Consider the following 19865-nt stretch of genomic DNA (forward strand, 5'->3'; position numbering starts at 1 on the left):
AAGAGAGCTGGCGGAAGTGGTGTGTATTTGCTGTAAGTGCGTGGATATAAGGGGGTGTCAAAAGTAATTACTCAGTACCAGCATTCAGAACTTACTGCACTTTTAATTCAAGATGGGGTAAATGCTGCCGTCATCAGGATGCTAGCTGAAGGTGTCATCTTTGATAAACACGGCCAGCTTCACATATTTCCTGTGAAATCAATATAGGCTTGGTACTTATTTGCTAATATATCATGCCATCTCTGCAGTTCCCCCCCCCCTTCTTTGTCACTCTGTTTTGTTTCAGTGATTAGTGTCTCCTTTCACTGTGGCAATGTGAGAGCCTTCCAGGAAAGCTATCAAAATCATCCCTGTTAGTGGGTTTGTTTGTGTTTTATTCCACACAGCAGCAAACTCTGAAAGCTGTCAGGAGCCATTGTCTCATCACTCTTCTATGAATTGTTTAGCACCACAAACAAGGGATGGCGTGCGATCAGGGAAAGGGGGGAAAGCGCTGTATTAATAACCAAGTAAAATTTCCCACAAATCTGAAGTCCTCAGATGTCAAATGGAAGAAATCAAAATGGGCAGCCAGCAGAGAACAGTGGGAGCATGAGTTTTTATGCTCATCAGTCTCATCAAAGTCTTTGCTATTCTAATTCTTATGTATAGTAGCAATTTAACAAGAACAATATTCCAATTATTTTATACATTTGGTATCCTACAAAACCTGCAACATTATAATATATATTTAAAGCATAAATAAAAAACAAACAAATTGAATAAACTGTTGTATTGATATGCCCAAAACTGTTTCCAAAAATTTTGCTGAATAGGGAGAAAACGTTTAATGGCACAGTTGCTCAAACGTCAGTGGCTCTTTCTATGGACAATATGTTCCACTGGGCGGAATTCATTATTCTGGTCACAGGATGTATTCAAAGAAAACATTCAGAAGGGTACTTTGCTAGCAATGTGACTATTTTTCTTGGCCATTAGTTCAGGCCTTCCTAATTTCTAGCTAAAAGCTTTTCATTCCCTTGTTGATAAACCAAATGAGACATGCTTCAAATTTTCTTCCAGAAGGCTCTGTTGTTTAGTTATTTCTGTAGTTTTCATGCTTTTCCCTCTCTTTTTTTCTTTTGGAAGTAAGTTGTGTGGTGACATTGTCAGTATAGTTCAAGTTTTCCTCTCTGCTGAAGGAAAGATTTATCTTTGAGGTGCTAATATGAGCAGTCACATTCCCTGCAATCAAGGAGTGCTCAACAATGCTCTTCTTAATCTTGCTGGTAATGCACATCAAATGTTGCCATTCATGTTCATCCAGACTGTGACAACCATGGCAGTCTGTTATCATCTTAAAGAAAGGTTTGATTCTACTCTGCAATAATTAAATAGAAATGTAAAGCAGTCTTCAAGCCTTATTTTTCATTGTTTATTTTTCATTGCAAGATAATTGAATAGTACTTGTTTATGTTAGTTGAATATCAAACTACGCCGGTTTATGTAGTCAGTCATACATTCATTTATTTTTACTATTGGATCTTATGCCTGTTATTATTTTATGGGCCATCAGTCTATCTATATCAAGCTTGTCACCCACCAAACCAAACCAAAAACACCTTCATAGTGTGCCCTGCAAAGCACTTGATATCACCCCTGTTTTGCAGTCCCAGGCAGGCAGTTAAAACAGGAGGTTCACCATGCTGTTAGTAGGCTGTCATTACAGACATCACTCATGAGCATCGTTCAACAGGGCAGCACATGAGTTGTCCAAACTTTGATCTGCATCAGTGCAAAAAACTTAGGAATGGTTTGTCTATACTTGGGTGACCCAGAAGATGAATGTAAAGAAATTGTGAGTACCCAGATTCTCAGTAGAGATTTCATCTCTTCTATGCTGATTGCTAAGGGCATGTGGTTAGATCCTGTGATGCATCAGTAAAAATGGTCACATCTTTCTTTCATTCCCTTCCCCAAGCACTCCTTTCTGATTCTGGGAAAAGGTATTAATGGACTCATAGGACCCAATGGAGTAATAGTCACTTGGGTTGGGAGACTGTAGTTAGATCAGAACTGCTGTTCCTGCCTCTCCCATCAGTACAGCTCTGCTGGTGGAAAAGTGAGGAGACATCAGTTTTGCATCTTTTGCACTCCCCAGTGCAGCCTTCTGACCTGTTGGCTGTTACCCCATATGGGTCCTACATCCCTGAAAATAAATATTCCTTGGTCTGAAAAGGTTTGCTAGGGGAGTGGAGGGAGACTGAGGAGAGATCCATGATCCTTGTGTCTGCCAATGTGATATAGAGTTATAATGTTGGATCTGGGATACCCAAGTACAAATATAAAGAATGAGCCAGAAACAGTACGGATATATGAAGAAAAATTACTCCGCCTGGCGCAAAAGAACATCAATAAAACCATACACTTTAATAGAAATGATTAAAAGCACTATATCCTGCGCATGCACGGGCTGGGTCCTGGCATGGGCAATGATGCGGCTTTTGCCGGGGGGCCCTTCCGTCCCTCAATGGTGGACCATGCACCAGCCGTGACCACGCCCTCCAAAGGGATCCCCAGCAGCCCTAATGAGAGCAGAGCTCAGCCTCCCTTTGATTAGAGCTCATGCCATCTAGCAATTTTAAAATCCTGGAAGAAAAACATTGCAGCTGACCCAGACTTGTTTGGCCTAAAAACTGTTCTGGCCTCTTTTACATTATTCTTTCTTGGTACATCATTCCAGATAATCTTCTAAGGTCTCCAGCAAATAATACTGATCTGCAACACAGGATCTACAAAGGGGATGCTGTGATAAACAAAGAGGCAATCTCTCAGGCAAAATCTGCCCCATAGTATGATGTAATTAAAAAAGATCACTCCAGAGCTTTGTATTTGGTATATTTGTTTATTGGTAAATAAATAAGACTAGTATTCCCCTCACTAAAATTTCAGACAATGCCATTGCCTTTGCTCATTGGGAAATACATTCAAACGCTGTTTGCTTCAGTATCTTTGCATATGGAGGAACTCTGTCTTGATCGTCTTCATTATGTCCTGACCTGTCCCTTATATTGAGATCCCAGGAAAAAAATTCTTGATAAGATTATTCCAAGGACACACCCATTTTCTGATCCTAACAAACTAGCATTCTCTTCTGTTCATTAGTACTAGCCAAGTGTTTTGCCTTGCCCCAGCAGTACTAGAGGGAAAATTTAAGACGATTCCTTGGGCAAAGAGAGTCTGTCCATGTAAATATGGGGAGGTGGAAATCCTAGAACATGTATTTTAAAAATGTTTAAGTGAGGAACTAAATTCCCCAGCAGCCCTTACTCTGACCTCGGTAACAGTTACCTTTTTTCTGATATGGGGAGGGAAAGTAAAGAGAAAAGGGGGAGGGAATTGAGAGAGCAGATATTTGAGGTGGTAAAAGGCAGGACAGACAGGCCTGTGAGAGCTTCAAAGACACCAGTGGGGTCTGTGGAAGTGAAATCAGAGGATATGAACTTTGGCTTTCAAACTGGTATTCCAGGCAGAGGCTTTTTATATTGCCTGTGCCAAGAAAGCCATGGAGGAAAAGTCCAGGAACTTGGGAGGGCATTACTGCAGCTTTGGTCACTTATATTCTATTATGCTACAGAGGTTATGATTTTAACTATTGCTTGAAATTGTTTTGTGTCATGTTAATGTTGTAATAATCTGCAAGAGTATTTAGGGAGTAAAATCCTAAGATGATATCTTGCTATGAATCCACTTTGACTGTAACTGACAGACTAGAGATGTTGTGCTATGAAACAAGTCACAGATCTCTGTGCATATTGTTTGCCTCTTACCTGCTCCCTTCTCATGCATCGCCCTGGTGGTTGTGATGGTAGGAGTGCTTGCTGGTTCCTCATATCAAAGAATGGGAACTGGAGACCCAAGTGCCACACTGGTGATTTTTCTCAGCTCCTTGAAACTGCTCTTTTCACGCAGAACTACTTCTTCCTTGGCAGATGCCCCTCTCTCAGCAGGGGAGCCTGCACTGCAAGCCAAGTAGCACTTCATAATATGGCATGGATAAAAATGGCAGGTGCCAGGAGAATCACACACTGCTTTGTCCTTGTAGTCATTCCTTCCACTGAGAAATAAGTAGTCACTGGTGAAGACTGGTGGATCAAGCTGCTTGGCCAGGGAGAATCAGCCCTCCCTCCTGATTGAAGAATTTGCCTATGCCTGACACGTAGTTGGATATGAAATAGCCCCTGCCTAGTCTTTGCCCTCAGCAGTGAGCGGGACTGCAGTTGACAGTGACTCCAGAAGACAAACAACTAAACTGCCTGATTTATTCTGTGGCTCCTGTTCAGTCTTCAGCAACACCCAGGCGTCATTAGTTTGTCTCAGTCCATGCATATCCTGTAAGTGAAAAACATCAATTCTAGCAAAGGCACTCAGTTGAAATCCTTGAGCTTAATTTCAAATCCTATCCATGTGACAAGCACTCTTTGTGAAGCTGGTCCAAATCATTTCCATTTCTTGCTGTGGAATAGGGATAACAGCACTTTGATAACTCTGGCTCTTTCTCTCCCCTGGTCTCTTTCATGTGAAAGCTTAAGGGATAAGAAACCATCTCTTACTGTGCACATGTTAACTGTACTCAGCTTGACTGGGTGCCAGACGAAGGGCCAGCACAAGTACAATTTTGGTATGATTCCAATGGGCATACGTATGAATAACTAAGAAAAAACACAGATTTATTTTAGTTTTCCTTGATAATGTTGCTTTAATTAATGATTATAAGAGAAGAATAGCAGGGGTGACAATTACAATAATAGCATCTTTCTTGGTTCTGAGTCTGAGTTATCTTCTTTCTCTTTGTGTCTTTCTAGCTGGGAGGCTGTGGAATCCTTGGAGTTGGCATATGGCTAGCTGTTACCCAAGGGAACTTTGCGACTCTGTCTTCTTCCTTCCCTTCCCTGTCAGCAGCCAACTTGCTGATTGTCACAGGGACTTTTGTAATGATCATCGGCTTTGTGGGGTGCATAGGAGCCATCAAAGAAAACAAGTGCCTCCTGCTCAGTGTGAGTACAAAACAAGTAGTTTCCTTTGTCTGCCTGCAGTTTGTCTTGTGATTGTCATGCTTTTATACACATTAGGTTTAAAACTCAGCACACTGTTAGAATTGGAGTCCATGTTTACAAGTTTAGTGTTTCACCAAGCCTTGCTGCCTATTCTGAAAATGGCTAACCATTTTTAATAAGGTACCCATCACTGGATTACTTCAATTATATGTAATGTTAAAAGTATATGATCTACTTTTCAATATGACCAAATCTGTGGATATTTGAATCTGGAGACTGTAGCCATCAACAGACAAGATGGATCTTTGTATGAACTGGAAAATACCTCAGGTTTGCCAAACAAATTGAAATCTGGAAAAAGTACAGGGAGGGATTGACATGCTCCTCACCCCCCACCCCAATAATAGAAACAGCCCCTGTAGCCATTGCAGCCATTGCTAAGCAGCTACAACAGTATTACCAGCCCTCAGGCCTTAGTTTCTTCCACTAAAAAGCAGGGGGAGGAGACAGCACCCTTCCCAGCACTGTTTTGGCATTTGAGGGAGAACTCCTCAGAGCCAGGCCTGGCAGCAACCTCTGGGCAACTTGATAACATTCAACTTGCGTTACTCACCCAGGCCTGGTACTTGTCACTGTTTAATGGCAGTCACCCCACAGAATCTAGTGTGGTGTAGTGTTTACAGTTTTAGGATCTGGGAGTCCCAAGTCAACATTTTTCTATGGAAACTCACTGAGTGGCTATCAGGCCTCTTCTCTGTGGGTGGGCAAGGAGTGGGGCCTCCCCTTTGACCAAGACTGCAGGTGGATGGGGGAGGAAAAGGAGGGATGGCTGCTGCTGCTCACGTTCTCTGTCACTGAGGCTGCTGATGCCAGGCCCATCACCTCAGAGCTCTTTCTGTTTGAAGGCATGCCATTTGGAGACTGCTCGGTTAAGCACAGGTAGTACTTGCCACTCAGTATTACTGAGCTGGAATCATTTTCTCATTTTTCTGAAGAAGGGATCCTTAAGTTAATAAGCCATCCTGGATTTATCTGAAGAAAGGGTTCAGAACTGTCTCTGGAGGAGGAGATTACTGCTATAGTTTAGGAGCAAGAGATTCTTATAGATATCTGAAACTGCACAATTTCAAGGTCATTATTTACCATTCAGTGCTAACAAGTGCATCTCATTCAGCAGTCACCCACAGGGAAGGCTTGTTTGTCAAAATACTCTTGAGTATGTGGATATCTGGAAATCAGAACCAAGAATGCCATGACCTTGACTGTACCAGCAGCTTATTGTATATAGAAGCATAATCAAATTCATTTGCATGCACGCCTTCTGCTGAAAAGCTAATTGCTTAGAATCAGTGCAGGCTGTCTATAACACTGCATAACACTGCTGTTTAAAAAATTGCTCTGGGAAGTCCCAGGGTTTCATAGCTTCATTAGGATTCTTCAATAAGAAGATCAGAAATGGTGGACAATTTTCCCTGTAAAATTGCTTTACTTTTTCTGTTGAAGTTCCCCTGCAATTTGCTATGGTACACAGTTCATGATTATTGGTGAGTAATGGGAAGGGGCAGAGATTCAGGAAGGTTTTTCATACCCAAGATAGGAATAGCTAAACTAATTGTCCAGGAGTGGCAGCCTCACCTCCATACTCACCTGATCCAGAGGAGGCTCTAGCAGAGGACACCATTGCTATGGCACTACTAAGGCAGCCAATCCAACAAGGAACTATGGGAAAGGGGCAAGGGAAAGGCCCAGCAATAGCTTCAGAGGTTGGATCCAGCACAAGCCTCAGATGGGAGGTCAGGCTCAGGTAGCAGGCTGTACTTGGCAACATACCCAAGGAAGAAGTCATCAGCTGCTGGGGCCTGTTTAGGCAGGTAGAGCAGCTTTTTGAAACCTTAGGCCCTAGGGGAAGGGAGCAGAGAGGAAAGCCCAGCTGGGGAGACTAGTAGGCCAGATTCCTGTCAATCACCACAAGTCCACCCCTGAAGAAGGACATGGGAGATTCAGTGTCAACCTACCCTCAGATCTATTCCATGTCAGGGAGAGGTTGCTGGTGAGAGTCCACAGTTTTTGGCAAACCTTCCCCCCCCCTCCCCACACACCTTTTACATTCTGAAACCTTTTCTGACATGTGGATAACAGAAAATACACCTGGAGGGTGAAGTAGCCCTGGACCCAATCAGGGACGTAGGTATAGATTTGTTATGGGGGGGGGTTCGGAGGTGAGGCCATGCCCCCACCCGCCCCTGGGGGCATGGCCACACCTCCCCAAGCCCCACCCCATCCTCAGTGCTTATAAAAGCAGCTCTCTGAGGCTGGGGACAGCAGACTCCCCTGCCCCACCCTCCCCAACCCTCCCTCCAGCTGGGCTCCCAACCAGCAGCCAGCAGCCCCTTCTGCCTTCCCTTCTGGGCAGAGGCATAGTTAGGGGAAATGGAGCCCAGTGCAAAATCTGCGTTTTACGCCCCCCCCCCCCCACAATGGGCTGCCACTGTGATGCTGGAATCCACCCCCAAACAGCATCACTTTCAATGGTGTTTGAACTAGAGAGCCCAAATTCTCCTTTTAAATCCACCTTAAAGGGAGAATCTGGAGTCCCCAGTTCAACAACATTGAAAGTGATGCTGTTTTGAGGTGGATTATCCCCCACACAATGTTGTTTCAACTGGGAACCTCACATTCTCCCTTTAAATCCATGCTGAAGGGGGTGGATTTAAAAGGAGAATCTGGGGAAACTTGGGGGGTGCCTGCTGTCAGGGGTATAATTGTTAAGATAGCAGCACCAAATTCTCAGGGTATCTTTAGGAGACTCTCATAATGATACCACCCAGGTTTGGTGAAGTTTGGTTCAGGGGGTCCGAAGTTATGGCCCTTCAAATGTGTAGCCCCCATCTTTTATAGCTCCCATTGGAAACAATGGGAAATGGGGCACCCCCTTGGGAGTCCATAACTTTGGAACCCCTGGACCAAACTTCACAAAACCTGAGTGGTATTAGTAAGAGACTCTCCTGATAGTACCAGCCAGGGTTGGTGAAGTGTGATGCAGGGGGGTCCAAAGTTATGAGCCCTCAAATGTGTAGCCCCTATCTTCTATTAGCTCCCATTGCAAACAGTGGGGATGGGGGCACCCCCTTTGGGAGTCCATAACTTTGGACCCTCTAAACCAAACTTCACAAAACCTGGGTGGCATCATCAGGAGAGCCTCTCAAAACATCCATGAAATTTTGGTGCTTCTAGCCTAAAAATGCACCTCTTGCAGGCCAAAAACAAAAAATGCTTCAAAATATCAAAAAACCACAAACAAGGGGGACAGAGCTTCAGTCATGAATGGGGGGGTTGAACCTGAGGAACCCCCCCCCCCTTACCTACGTCCTTGGACCCAATCCTGGACACTAATTCAGCAACATATAGAATCCTGCTTATGGTATTTTGGGATGAAGAGGCAAAATGTGGAATGCAAAATCATGTGTGTTTTTGCTACAAAACTCATATCTCTGCTCTTCTTGGCTATACTTAAGAATTCTCTCCTTTTTAAAAAAAATGTTGTCTGCCAAGAAAGAGAAATATAACCTGTCAGTTGAACTTCTAGGGACTTTGAGTCAATGCGAGTGACAACACTCAAATTAATGAATGTTGGAGTATTATTACATCATAGGGTAGTTGAAGGACATGAAGGCTGCTTTATTTTCTGTTGGTTGTACATTTGTTTTTCAGTATTTGTAATTAATTGCAAAAGCACTTGACATCTAAGGCATTTTTCTAGTACTATATACTATTAGAAGATTGTCATGTATTATTTCCTATAATATTTGCAATACATGTAGTAACAGCTGGATGCTTTGATAGCTATCCTGATTCCTAGCATTTGCCTACATAGCATCTGCTCTCATTTTAGCGTTCTGACTCCAGAATCTGTGAATGAACTGATTGGTGGGAGAGTAGTGGAGCATTCAGAGATTTGTTTTGAATGTGGTTTGTATGGGGCACAGAAGACCCTTTACACTCTCCTTTGATTTTTTGCAGAACACTTAACAAAACAGCATATCCCCTTTTGTAACTTGCAGTACCATCCTAATCAGAATTTTGTCCTTCTAAGTTCATTGGAAAGGGTATGACTCTGTTTAGGGGGGTGCTATTAACTTCTTCATTTTTTTAAAAAAATGGCAGTTCATTTGATTGTTAACTTTGGAATATTATAAACAGAATCAGTTTTTTGTACTTAGAACCAACATTATCCAGTGAGTGGAATACTTTGGTAGGTCCTCAAGTCTCACCTGGCTGAAATAGTTTCTTATAATCCCTGTCTGTCTGCAAGAGGCAGAGAAGGGAACATAAGCTGCTACTTTTCATTCCAGAGCAGTCATTCCTGTTAAATCACTCCCATCAGTGCAATTTAGAGCAGACTGAAAGCTAAAGATGAGAGGCAGAAGAAAGTTAGCTTTAAAGCAATTTTGTTTCCATTGAGAACGCATTGTTTCTTGATTTTTGTGAAGTATGGCAAGCCTGAAATTGAATCCTTCCATACCTGAGAGAAAAGCTTTCACCATGTCCTTCCATCTGTGTCTAGCATAGTGTGTTGTGCTTGTATAGTTGGGTAGCTTGTGCTTTTTGAGATAGTTGGATAGTGTCGCTTCTTGCTTTGTAGCAGTCAGAAAATTGCAGTGCAGTATGTTGGCTAATATTTAAAAAGTTAGGTTATTCCCCAAGATACAGTGAAACTGCCTGGGGAAACCAAAATGTAAAGACACTGACTGTTCCTTCCCACTAAACAGGGAGTCTTCCATTGGAGAAAGGGTCCTTCCTCCAAATAGCAGGAGTCTTCCTCCAATTAAAGATTCCTCTTAGCAGGAAGAAAAGATCAGATCCAACCCTATTGAAGGCATGATTTGGAAAACTGGCTTCATTGCATGAGGACACAGACTTTCTGTTGGAACATCTAGTTCCTGTACAACAGAAATGGGGAATTTTGTGCCTCCTCTGGTCAGCTTTGTAATTTTTAAGGATAACGAACATATGTGGTTCTACCCATGCACACATATTTCCTCATCCCTTCATCAGCACCAGTTTATATGGGGACTGGGGAGAGCAGGGTTTGCGGAGGGGAAGGTATTCAGGGATCAGCTGTAATTCTGAGAGAGCTACAGCCCTCAGATGGAGTTTTGCAACCCTGGCTACAGGGCTTCCCCTCACAGGAGCTTGGTGACCACTTTGTTACCCTGGGAAAAAAACAAGCAGAAATGGTGGCTGAACTCTTACAGTAAGAAAGGACACCAGGAACTGACTAGACTGCTGGGCTGGTTTTAAAGAAGCCTTGGGAATGGCAGATGGGAAAAGACTTAATCCCCTCTGACAGCTGATTAGGGGTAGCAGGTGGAGTTGGCTGGTTGCTAGTAAAGGGTAAGATGGGAGATTGCTGCTACCATTACCATCTGAATCTGCTATTTGAACTTGTATCATTATAGACTTGTAGTTTTGTGCACTATCACAAATCACCTCAATATGTTTTTGATGCAAATGCAACTTCAGTTGTTCCTGCTTGTGTTAACCTGCTCATGATAACTAATGGGGATATTTAATTCATTTATACCCTGTCATTCTCCCCAATGATGACCCAAAGTGGCTTACATAATTTGCCTCTCCTCCATTTTATCCTCCCAGCAACCCTATGATGTAGGTTAGGCCGAGAGAGTGACTGGTCCAAGGTCAGTCACCTAGTGAGTTTCCATTGGCATGAATGAAATTTGAACCTGGGTCTCCCAGATATTCTCAACCATAGGATATTATAGCCTCAATATTTTAAACAACTCATCTTCCAATCTACTAGTATTGTGGCTTTTAACTTGTTTAAAAGTATACAAAAATATGAGATTATGTATTAATCTATGACAGGCTTATGTATTAAGAAATCAAGAAAAGAAACTTGATGTTTAAAAGTGTTCTGCTTCTAACGCTGGACTTTATCAAAGAATTGACAGCAGAATCTCTGCCAGTAGCATGGAATGTATTCAGGGAGATGTAAAAAGGTGTTTGAGAGAGTGGTTGAAATTGTCCCATGAATGATTTCCTGTCAATAGATTTCACACAGAGAGATGCAGATATTGATCCATGTCTACTGTTTCAGCTTCTATTGTTTTAATAGCTTGCGGCAGGAGCTGAAATGGAGGAAGGTGATATTGACAAGTCAGTGGGCTGGCATGAGACCACTTCAGTGAGCAGAAAGAGGAAAAGGGGTTGGCCTTCTCAAATATCATGTTGTAAACCGCAGGACATTCTGTATCCACTGTTAACTTTTCTCAGATCTGATATGAGGTAAATTCTTCAGTGCCAGGAATCCATGTGTCTAGTCATGGATGAATCCATTTCACCTCAATATAGAACTGGATCGACAATTACAAGCATCATTAGAGGCCACTAAAAGTATAAACTTACTAGTGATATATTGCTTTCTCAGCAGAAGCAAAAAACTCCTCACACAATAAACAGACAAATGAAAAAAGGAAAATGTATTAGGAGAGTGTGGAGAGACAATTATAATGCCACGGCAATGAAGGCTGGAAAACTTTCTGGAACTTTGACAGACAAACTTTCTGGGATTGTGTGACTACTTTTCCAAAGGCTCTGGAGTATTCCTGGACTTACCCATTGTTTACTGGAACCTTCAGATAAACAGTTCTGTCTTATAATTTCTGGTTTACCTAGGACAGGGGTAGGGAACCTGCGGCTCTCCAGATGTTCAGGAACTACAATTCCCATCAGCCCCTACCAGCATGGCCAATTGGCCAATTGGCCATGCTGACAGAGGCTGATGGGAATTGTAGTTCCTGAACATCTGGAGAGCCGCAGGTTCCCTACCCCTGACCTAGGAGGATTGATGACTTCTTCCTTCCTTAAGCTATGTAACAGACAGAAGTGAATGGGGTGCTAAAGGCAGCAAGAGATAGTTTCTGGGCAGGGGGGTGGAAGCAGAGAAGGGAGGGAATATTTACTTTTAAACTGGGTTAAATTTAAAGAGGAGCTTATAAAGTTGGGTTGGCTATTGTATGAGGTAACTTCCACTGGGAAATCCCTGACAGTATGGTAGCCATACCATATATTTTCTGAGGTCACATTGTTTATATTGCTACCATGTATTTTCAGAGGTTACATGATTTATATTGCTGCCATGAGAGAAAGGAAGAAGAGAGGCGAAGATTGGAGTCCCTCCCCCCCCCCCTGCATCATTGAGAATTTTGATGATATGGGACAAGGGTTTCAAGACATCTTAGTGCCTGAGACTTCCCCCACCCCACCCCCACCCCCACACATACATATAGATCTTGTGTTTTTCATGGGTAAAAATATAAATTACGGTAGTTCAGTCGTTCCCTAAGACTTCTACCTTGTTCTGCCTAATAGTACTGCCATTATTTGAAAAATGGGGGCTGTCCCCTTGACCTCCAACCCTGTATTTTGAGTGAAAGAACATGCAATTGGCTAGATTGCTCAACCTGAAAGGGAGAGTGTGCCTGTTTGTGTGTGTATCATATGGTGAGTAGGTCTGCCTATCAGCTGTTTAAATTTCTTTGAAGAAATGTCCTCACACGCTGTGCTGGTATAAAACAATTTATTTCCCTACTTTTTTATTTCAGTGCTGGGAAATAATGTGTGCTTATTCCTTCAATTCAACCATGGCTCTTCTATAGACTTCTGTTTGAATTGCATAATCCATACTGCAGGTTCCCAGCCATTATTTGTAACTGCTTTGGTATTTCCAAGACAAAGCATTTAGAATTCCTTCTGCAGAAAATTCCTCAGCAGCCATGAGTTCTTGAAGCCCCCATTAAAGAGTAGGAAATAAGCTAGTTTTCTCTTGCTTAGTGTCTGACTCACTAAATCTTAAAGGGCTATCACATGGAGCAAAGATGCTTATGTTTTTAAATTTCAGTGGCTTTGTTTAAAATAGATATTCCACACAGCTCTAGAAAATGCTCCATTGCCGTATTAAAATCAATGACCTGTAAGTTCCAAAGTAGGATAAAACTGGTCCTTTAATCCAGATGTGAAAGGCTGTGATCTCCTTTAACTATGCTGGAAAATCACAGCCTTGAAAGGGACACTTTTGCACATGCAGAATAATGCACTTTCAATCCACTTTGACAATGGTTTGCAAATGGATTTTGCTATTTCGCACAGTAAAATCTAGCTGCAAAGTGGATTGAAAGTGGATTGAAAGTGCATTATTCTACATGTGCAAAAGTGCCCAAAGTTTTGGATGGTTGAGAAATATTCTCAAAAAGATACTTTTATAGTCCAGATGAGATGAGAATATTAGACTCTCAGCAGGTGGTTACAGACATTATGAGTCTTAAGAGATGATGTTGCTAGTATCTATGTTTTGCTTTGGAAACTGGTTAGTCCCAGTATAAACTTCATGTTGCAGCTATAACTTGTCTGGAGAGTAGACTATCAATGTCCTATTACAGATTCCTAACCTGCCTTTATCTTTTAAAGTAATTTTTGTAGCATCCTTGCTGTCATTCATCTTTTATTTTTGGAAAGTATACAAATATTCCTAATAATTTTCATAAGGAAATGTATTATTTTCACTGAGAATATGTAGCCTAAGTCTCACAAACATCAGATGCAGTAAAGCTGTCTGGGCTGTACCATTGCCGACTGCAACTGCAGCTTACCGGTATATGATTGGCTACTTCTTCATACAAAACCAAAACAGAACAAAGCCTTTCACATAGAAATGTAACATGTCAGGAAGAAGGATGGGTTCTTCCTTGGCCATTTCACTTCCTTATATGCAGAGCATAAATGTGAGCTTTCTTTTATGTTCTGAAGCGGAACAGTCCAAACACATGTTTATTTTTGTTGGTTTGTTTGTTTCACTTAATATACCGTCCACCCCCGAAGGGCTCTGGGCGGTGTACAGTAACATAATAAAATGGTACAATATAAAACCCCATAAAATACAATAAAACTATACATTATTTTAGATGGGACATCTAAAGATAGCGAAGAACATTTCGTTCCATGGGGCTGGCCCAGATGGTATAACCACAGAATAGAATACATGGTGAGATGGAACAAATTACAGGGATGGCACACAGTCAACGGCTACCCCCTCCAAAGGCCCAGTGGAATAATTCTGTTTTACAAGCCCTGCAGAACTGTTCCAGATCCCACAGGACTCTAACAGACAATAGTAATGAGTTCCACCAGTCAAGGGCTAAGGCACAGAAGGCCCTAGCCCGGTTGGAGGCCAGCCATATCATGGAGGGGCCAGGGGCCACCAGTAAATTGGCCTCTGCAGAACACAGAGGTCATGTGAGAACATATGGGGTGAGATGGTCCCTCGGGTACGAGGGCCCCAGACTGTGGAGTGCCTTAAAGGTTAATACCAACCTTGAAGGTGATCCAGTATTCTGTTGGGAGCCAGTGCAGCCGGCGCAGCACAGGAGAGGTATGAGCTGGACCAACTTCAGCTTCCGGATCAACCGCAAGGGAGGCCTGTATAGAGCAAGTTGCAATAATCTAGTCTAGAGCTGATCATAGCATGAATCACAGTGGCCAAGTCGATCTGGGAGAGGTAAGGGGACAGCCATCGTTCTTGGCACAAATGGAAAAATGCCACCTGGGCTGTATGGGCTACCTGAGTCTCCATGGAAAGAGAAAAATCCAGGTGGACCCCCAGGTTAGGATCCAAGGAGGTCAGTGATAGAGGGATCCCACTGAGCATTGGTGGCTGAAAACCCTCCCCTCCCCCTTCATGACCCACCCACAGGATCTCCATCTTAGATGGGTTAACCTGCTTTGCTGCAACCAACCAGCAACTGCCTTCAAACAGTGCTGTAGAGCCGCAGGGCAGTGGCCGGCCTTCCCTTTATCAACAGAATGAGCGGAGTGTCATCAGCATATTGATGACAGATCAGCCCAAAACTTTGCACCAACTGAGCAAGGGGTTGTATATAGATATTAAACAACAATGGGGATAATAGGGCCCCCTGCAGCACATCGCATTGAAGTGAGCACCACTGAGAAACCTTATCCCCAACCCTCACTTGCTGACTCTGTTTCCAAAGGAATGAGGCAACCCATTGCAGGGTCACGCCCTGGACCCCAGAAACGGCCAGCCAGTGGGTCAAAAGGCCGTCATCGACCATGTCAAATACTCGGTAAGGTCTAATAATACCAGCAGCACCAATCAGCCCTGGTCAAACTGCATGCGGAGTGTATCTGTGCCAGTGGTCAGGATGGTTTACCACCTTGTCTGCTTTTTGTGAATGTTAGACCCTATGTCAAGCTATAGCTCAGTCATCAGTAAAGACTGCTGATTTGGCTACAATCCTCAAACTACAATAAGAGTTGCCAAAGTGATCCCAAAGAATGTGTGTCCATGCAGCCCAATCACACGCGCACGCGCGCGCGCACACACAAATACAAATGTAAGTCCTTTGACTTCAGATAGGCTTACACTGAAGTAAATGAACACAGGATTTCAACTTTGGAAAGATTTCCTTATGCAACCTGAGTGGGGGAATGACCTATCAGTGAGTCTACTTGATGTACCACTGGTCTGTCAAAGGCTATAACAATGGAACCTCCAAGCGATTCAGAGACAATGTATCTTCAGAGATAAAATGCTGGTGGCAGATATTAGTATGGAACTATTTTTTTACTATACATTAGTATGGAACTATTTTAAGGTGGATATAACCCTAGCACCTTTTAGGGACATATAGAAGATCAAGCTGAATGCCAGTAAAGGCAGCTGAGTAATTTACATGAAAGCCATAGTGAATGTGGGAAGAAGGTGGAGACTGCAGCACTGAGAAACTGCTATGATCAACAGTGTAGCGGCAGCAGTAGTAAGTTATGCAGTAAACTACTTCTGCTCCCCCCCATACCTTCTGTTGAGTCCCAGCACACACCAGGGCCTTTTAAAAAAGCAGCGTAGTGAATCTTAGCCTATAGGCACTACCTCAGCAACCTCCTCCTGATACCATCTTAGTCACAGAGAACTTCTGTGGTGAAATATGTCTCACTGTGAAGAAAGATTAATCTTCTTTATGAGGATCTAGGTGAATGCTTTGCATTGGGATTGTGTTGTCTCAAGGCATAAATCTTTGTTATATCAGCAGCCTGCAGTCCCACTGAACCAGAGCAAAGCTCGTTTTTATTCTCCTTCTTATTTATCATGTGGGTTGGAAAGTTCACTTAAGAAAGAACTGCATGATTTTTTTAAGGGTTTGCTTGTATAGTCTTCATTGCTCCTTGGCCCATTCTAGTTATTCTTCAAACTTGGTTGGTCCCCTGGATCTGACTATTTTCAGAATCATAATAATTAAAGGTGTCTATAAGTGATATTTGAAAGGAGGTGGAAATTCTACCAACAAGCTATGACTATAGTAAGCTATATGACTGTGTATAGTAACACTCCTTAGTATGAAACTATTTTTAAAAAGCACAGGCCCCTTCCGCACATGCAAAATAATGCGTTTTCAAACCACTTTCACAACTGTTTCCAAGTGGATTTTGCTATTCCGCACAGCTTCAAAGAGCACTGAAAGCAGTTTGAAAGTGCATTATTCTGCATGTGTGGAATGAGCCCCAGATAAACCCCAAAAGCTTTGTCTTTAGTTGGGTGCTGTGTGGTTTCCGGGCTGTATGGCCGTGTTCTAGCAGCATTCTCTCCTGACGTTTCGCCTGCATCTGTGGCTGGCATCTTCAGAGGATCTTTGTCTTTAGCACTTACAATTTGTCTTTAGCACTTACAAAGACCTTCATTGGAAATCACTGGCAATCAAAATAACCATGTAACTTCTTGTATGCCCTGCACTTATCCTATCAAATACACAATCTAACAGATGGGATGTGCATTTGAATATTTCCAATCCAACTGTTGGGTTTCAGATCAGGAATTCCCCAAAATGAAGTTGGGTACATACAAAATTTGGGTATATCCAAAATTCATCTCTTGACATTTCAGGATTGTTACAAGTTATTTTGGCAGTGTTCATTCTGAGCCCAGGTCTACTTTCATTGTTTTCACTGAATGGCACACATGGCCTCCAGATTTTTATTTATTTTGCCATATTTTTATCTCGCCCTTTCCAAGATACGAGAATCTATCCCCCTGCCCAATTTCCATGTCTAGCATCCAGACAGAGGCCAGATCTCCCCAAACCCAATATTCTTGAAACAGATTTTAGAAATAATACCAATATTCCCAACATTTCAGGAAAACAATAATCCCAACCTTTCTGAAAAATCAAGTTAAAAAACTTTTGAAGTGAGTACATGTAACAGGACACTCAGCTATTATTATTAAATACATGTCTGTAAATACAACACAATACATTTCCAGCTCAACATAACTAAATTCAGTAGACTTATTTGATATTGGAACCCATTTTTTGAAGAAGAATGGAGGTGGCATGTGAAAGAGCCATATGTCGCTCTTACGCTGCAAAATGAATACCATTAGTTTAGCACAGTGGTATCATTGTAAAGATGGCCAAGATGACAAAATTTTATTCCCATCTTTAAGATCTAAAATCAGGGAGGACAAGAAAGGGAGGGAGAAAAGATACATAATCAGAGAAGACAAGAATGGGGTGGGGGTGGGGCAGATTAGTAGGTTGGATCCAAAATCCCCCTTCTAGGTATGGAAGGACACTTGCACTTGTACAAATGGGGAAGCAATCTCCCCACTTTCCCACTTTCTCTTGCCGACTTCCATGTCATTTTTCAAGAGCCTGCTGACCCTCATGAGCAGCCTTTTGAGGGGCACAGGGGTGCTGCACCAGAACAAGTGATTTAGGAAATCACTAGAGAGCCAGCACGGTGTAGTGGTTAAGAGCTATGGACTCTAAGCTGAAGAGCAGGGTTTGATTCCCTACTCCTTCACATGAGCGACCAACTTTTATCTGGCAAACAGGTTTTGTTTCCCCTCTTCTACAAATGAAGCCTGCTGGGTGACCTTGGGCTAGCCACAGTTCTTTTCAAATTCTCTCAGCCCCACATACCTCACAAGATATCCGTTGTGGGAAAGGAAAGAAAGGAGTTTATAAGCCACTTTGAGACTCCTTATGGGAGAGGTGGGATACAAATCCCAACTTTTCTGCCAGTATAGTTCCCCTTTTAGTTCTTGATGTATGATCTAATAATGGGTGCCAGCCAAAGTGCCTTTAAAAAAGAGTTAAATTAATTCATAAAGGACAAGTCCAACAATGGATACTAGTCATAATGGCTAAATGGGAACTGCAAAAAAAAAGGTTATTGCCTTCCCCCCTTTTTATACAAGCTTTCTTGGCATATACCCTATCATGTCATTTAAGTTTCAGAATTTTAAATAAAGGAAAATTTGACGAATCATTTTGGGAGACAGAGGGCTGAATTAGATGACACTTTGATCTGATACAGGATGATCACTCTCTTTGTAATCCAGTTTTCAGCAAATGCTATCGAGACAGTTTGCAATAAAACAATTACAAATCAATAAACAATCAAATTTCAAAAATACATACAAAAATCCCCACCATTTACCTTAGATATGCCACTGGTAGAATGCTGTGGAGTTCACCCTCCAAAGAAGCCATTTTCTTCAGGGAAATTGATAACTGTCCACAGGGGAACGGCTGTAGTTCCAGGAGATCTCCAGGCTCCACCTGAAGACTGGCTACCCTAATCCAACAGGTGGATTGGCAGGATGAATCACTGTTAGTAGTCTGACTGTCCACTGCACTGCTGTCCTTTATCTCCCTTTTTGGCTGGTCTCCCCTCTGGGCAAAAGAATTAAGCAAATTAGCAAAATAATGGTATGCTTTACTTCCATGGTAAACTTTTGAATGCCAATGCCAGAAGGCAATGTCAGGGAAAGGGCTCAGCCTCTATGTCCTGTTGTTGGGCCTCCAAAGGAATTGGTTGGCTTTTTAAATTTTATTCTGGGAATTTGCAAATTGAAAGGTTTGACATTTACTCATCAAATGAGACCTTAAGAGCCTTGATTGAGCCTTCTCAACCATAGAAGTTTTAGGAGCTTCAAGTTGAAGGCATAGTAGATTTTCACCTCCTAGAATGAGTTTGCTTGCTGCTGGTTCTGTCGCACAATTTGTGCTCTGTTCTATCAGCATACGTTTGTTAGCTGGAGGAATTGCTGACTCCTGCTTCTTTTTTTGTAGACGAATAGCTTTCTCTATAAAACTCAGTTGAAGGAGCTACCTAGAAGTATGCAGATGGGACAATAACCAAAGGTCACCGAAAACCACGGGAGCTCTTTTCTATGATTTCAGAAAGGGCGACTGCTGCAATTCAGCAGCTTTCAGCTTCATGTGACCCCCATGCATCTGTGAACCATAGTGGTTTTTTATAACACACAACTTCCTCTGCCTGCAGTCTTTAGATATATTTGGGAGTCATCATTTTATTTAATACATTGTCGTAAAACAGTTTTATTTGTTTATTTTCCACCCTATGAAATGGCTCAAAACAAAAATGATTTAAAAATCATAAAAGTCACTGCTGTTTAAAATAGCAAAGTGATTTCAATGAGCTGCGGTACACACAAAGCTAGTTCAATCCACAATGGATAGGGTTGCCAGCTCTGGGTTGGGAAACACCTGGAGATTTGGGGGTGGGGGCAGAGGAGGGGGTTGAGGAGGGGATGAACTTTAGTGGGGTATAATGGCATAGAGTCCATTTTCTGCCATTTTCTCTAGGGGAACTGATTTCTGTTGCCTGGAGATCTCCAGCCATCACCTGAAGTATGGCTGCCCTAGCCATGGAAATTTCTGCCTTGAAAGGCTTGGAGGAAAAAAATATATGTGTAAACTAAGTGCCTAC

General features: G+C 42.4%; 1 protein-coding gene across 13 annotated transcripts in view; it reads left to right on the top strand.

Moving 5' to 3' along the window:
- Window positions 1-19865, top strand: part of TSPAN4 (tetraspanin 4) — a 672180-nt gene that overhangs the window by 583062 nt on the left and 69253 nt on the right. For all 13 annotated transcript variants that reach the window (XR_007243687.1, XM_048486901.1, XM_048486903.1 and 10 more), the window contains one exon: window positions 4845-5036. Coding sequence is in view for 12 of the 13 variants with exons in the window: in XM_048486901.1 (XP_048342858.1) it covers window positions 4845-5036 (192 nt within the window). In the remaining variant the exon portion in view is untranslated. The remainder of the gene's footprint in view (window positions 1-4844; window positions 5037-19865) is intronic.

Source organism: Sphaerodactylus townsendi, linkage group LG02 (assembly GCF_021028975.2).
Source record: "Sphaerodactylus townsendi isolate TG3544 linkage group LG02, MPM_Stown_v2.3, whole genome shotgun sequence".
NCBI lineage: Eukaryota > Metazoa > Chordata > Lepidosauria > Squamata > Sphaerodactylidae > Sphaerodactylus > Sphaerodactylus townsendi.